Source organism: Chiloscyllium plagiosum, chromosome 25 (assembly GCF_004010195.1).
Source record: "Chiloscyllium plagiosum isolate BGI_BamShark_2017 chromosome 25, ASM401019v2, whole genome shotgun sequence".
NCBI classification, from domain to species: Eukaryota; Metazoa; Chordata; class Chondrichthyes; order Orectolobiformes; family Hemiscylliidae; genus Chiloscyllium; species Chiloscyllium plagiosum.
In genome coordinates this window covers 51,966,153-51,969,367 of record NC_057734.1, presented here as the reverse complement: position 1 = coordinate 51,969,367, position 3,215 = coordinate 51,966,153, and the positions used below count along the sequence as shown (strand labels likewise).

The window sequence follows — 3,215 nt, the reverse complement described above, 5'->3', positions numbered from 1 at the left end:
CCCTCATAAACTAGACCCTCCTCACTCTCTGCTCTTTCACAATCTGGACTCTCACCTGATATCGTCACAACCCAGACCCCTCTCACCCTCACTCTTCCCTCACAAACTAGACCCTCCTTGATCCCTCCCTCACAAACTGAATCTTTTCACTCTCCCTCCCTCACAAACACAACTTCACTCATCTTCACAACCCAGACCCCTCTCACCCTCACTCTTCCCTCACAAACTAGACCCTCCTTGATCCCTCCCTCACAAACTGAATCTTTTCACTCTCCCTCCCTCACAAACACAACTTCACTCATCTTTTATGCATTTTTGAAAATTATTAATTTAGCTTTTTTAAAGAGAGGAAAATAAACCTAGAAGTAATCTGAATAAAATCTTTGTAGGCTTCCTGAGATTATGGACTTTGGTTTTGTTATTACAGCTGAAGGATTTTGTGTGTCAGTGTGAGCCTCAAACAACCTGGATTTTGGGCCAGTGCTCAGTTCTTCCTCAATACCACAGGAACAGTGTGTCAGGAGGAAGTACCCACGGCTCCAAACTCATCTTACACAGGAGCCCTCACAGATTGAGACTGGGATGACTGAATTCAGAATTGAGCAAAGATAATGCCCAAGTCATTGTGTCAACCAATTTCCCCTTTCTCCAGAGATACCAATTTTCAGGTCCCCGTCGAGTTGGTAGTGATGGTTATCAATCAAACATTACCCCATACAGAGAGATGTTGGCGATCCTTCTTACCTCAGTGGGATTTTGATGCAAATGTACCGGTCAATGGCGATGGCCAGCAGGCTGAAGATAGAGCTCTGAGTTAATACTAACACAAAACAGGCGATGAAGAGGCAGCCGTAGAAAAGGGAGCAGAAACCAGTGCTGATGGTGATGGCAAAGGGAATGGCCAGTACCCCGACAGCAATATCTGCCACAGCCAAGGACACCACAAAGAAGTTTGTGACGTTTTGCAAGTTGCTGTTTAGGTAGACAGCCCAACACACCAGGACATTCCCCAGTACAGCTAAGACTGCGATGACAAGCTCAAACACTATGTAGGTCACAATCTCCAAACTTTGCCTCCCAGTTGTTAGCATGATGGAGTGGGCAAGGCGTGCTGTGGTGAAACACCAGGCATATCGGCAACTCAGAACCAGGTCACCTCCTGCCAACCAGAAACAGCTTCGGTACAGTCCAAGTTAAGAGATGAAAGCTAGGGGGATGGGTGAGTTCCACCGATATTAACTTCCGTTCCCCCACTCCCACGCACATTTGCAACTTCCTTTTCTGAGGTCTTTGCAACTTTTTCATTCCTCCAGATCAAACTGATGAAACGTCTCACTGAAACTCAGTGGTGGCTGTTATCTCAACAGTGGCATTCCTCCATCACTCCCAGGTTCGGCTTTCTGTGAGAGGCTGGCACCTTCAGTTCATTATCTGCTGTCTCTTCAGATTATCTGTCATTGGCAGCCAGGTCCAACATCCTGACCACTGCCTCACCGTGATCAGCCTTTCAGCACTGTGTGTCTTGGCACTGCAATAGTTAAAAACATAATATTACTGCATGGAGGATCCACGCAGAAAGTCAATGTGACCAGCTTGTTGCTGCTACTGATCTGAAAACAGCTGGAAAGACACTGAGGTGTCCTCATCCCCAGACAGTCATTTGTAACATTTTCATACAGACAGTGGAGTATATCGAGAATTTGGCCTATTGAGTCCACACCAACCGTGTAAACAGCATCCCACTCAGACTCATCCCACCCAACTCTATTGCTGTAGTTCCATATTTTCCACAACTAACCCACGTAGCCTGTACATCCCGAGATACTGCAAGGCACCGAACCTGCACACCGTTACAGTGGGGGGAGGAAACCGGAGCACCCAGAGGTTGCCCTCTCAGACACGGGGAGAATGTGCAAACTCAACACAGACAGTTGCCCGAGGCTGGAATCAAACCCAGGTCCCTGGTACTGGGAGACAGCAGTGCTAACCACTGAGCTACCAGGCCAACACAAAGGAAGTGGTAGAGATGGGTACAATTACAGCATTTAAAAGACATTTAGATAGGTACGTGGATATAAAAGGTTTAGAGGGATATGGACTAAACACAGGCAAACAGAATTGGTTCAGGTCAGGAAATCAGGTCAGCATGGACAAGTTGGGCTGAAGGGCTTGTACATTGTATGACTCTAAGCACTGGATGGGCTGAATGGCCTCTTTCTGTGCCAGTAGAATTTTAATCAGAGTCAAACAGATATTAATGAATTAATGATTAATAAGGAATAGATGAGACCCTCCTCCCTGTGTAAAACTAAAATGCCACAGATGTTGAAATAAGAACACAAGAGTCTGGTACGCAGATGGTCTGATGTTGTCTGTGAAAAGTTAATGTTTCACCTTCTGGCCAGTTACTAGAATTTCATCACGAACAGTCATAACCTCTCCCTCCTTCCTATTATCCATAGACACTGTCTGACCTGCTGACGACCTCTAGGGTTTACATCTTGTGGCTTGTTGCTGCTGTGACCTCCCCCAGCCTTGCTGTGACCCCTGGACTCTGAAGCGATCCCAACTGTCCCTTGTGTCTTCTCCCTATCCCTTCATGAATTTTAGATCCCCATCTGCCCGTCTAAGACGAGACCCTCTATTATCCCACACCCATTGATAGCCCCAGACCCTCAATACCCCAGACCCTCAATACCCCAGACCCCCAAAACCCCAGACCCTCAATACCCCAGACCCTCAATACCCCAGACCCTCAATACCCCAGACCCTCAATACCCCAGACCCTCAATACCCCAGACCCTCAATACCCCAGACCCTCAATACCCCAGACCCTCAATACCCCAGACCCTCAATACCCCAGACCCTCAATACCCCAGACCCTCAATACCCCAGACCCTCAATACCCCAGACCCTCAATACCCCAGACCCTCAATACCCCAGACCCTCAATACCCCAGACCCTCAATACCCCAGACCCTCAATACCCCAGACCCTCAATACCCCAGACCCTCAATACCCCAGACCCTCAATACCCCAGACCCTCAATACCCCAGACCCTCAATACCCCAGACCCTCAATACCCCAGACCCTCAATACCCCAGACCCTCAATACCCCAGACCCTCAATACCCCAGACCCTCAATACCCCAGACCCTCAATACCCCAGACCCTCAATACCACATACCCCCGAACCCCAGACTCTCTAATACCCCAG

At 48.3% G+C, this 3,215-nt stretch overlaps 1 protein-coding gene across 1 annotated transcript in view; it reads right to left on the bottom strand.

Moving 5' to 3' along the window:
• LOC122562881 (adenosine receptor A2b-like) overlaps nt 1-1,524 on the bottom strand; it is a 26,202-nt gene extending 24,678 nt beyond the window's left edge. The window contains exon 1 of the mRNA XM_043716196.1: nt 745-1,524. Coding sequence (XP_043572131.1) covers nt 745-1,091 — 347 coding nt within the window. The 5' untranslated portion in view covers nt 1,092-1,524. The remainder of the gene's footprint in view (nt 1-744) is intronic.
• Nucleotides 1,525-3,215: the final 1,691 nt, after the last annotated feature.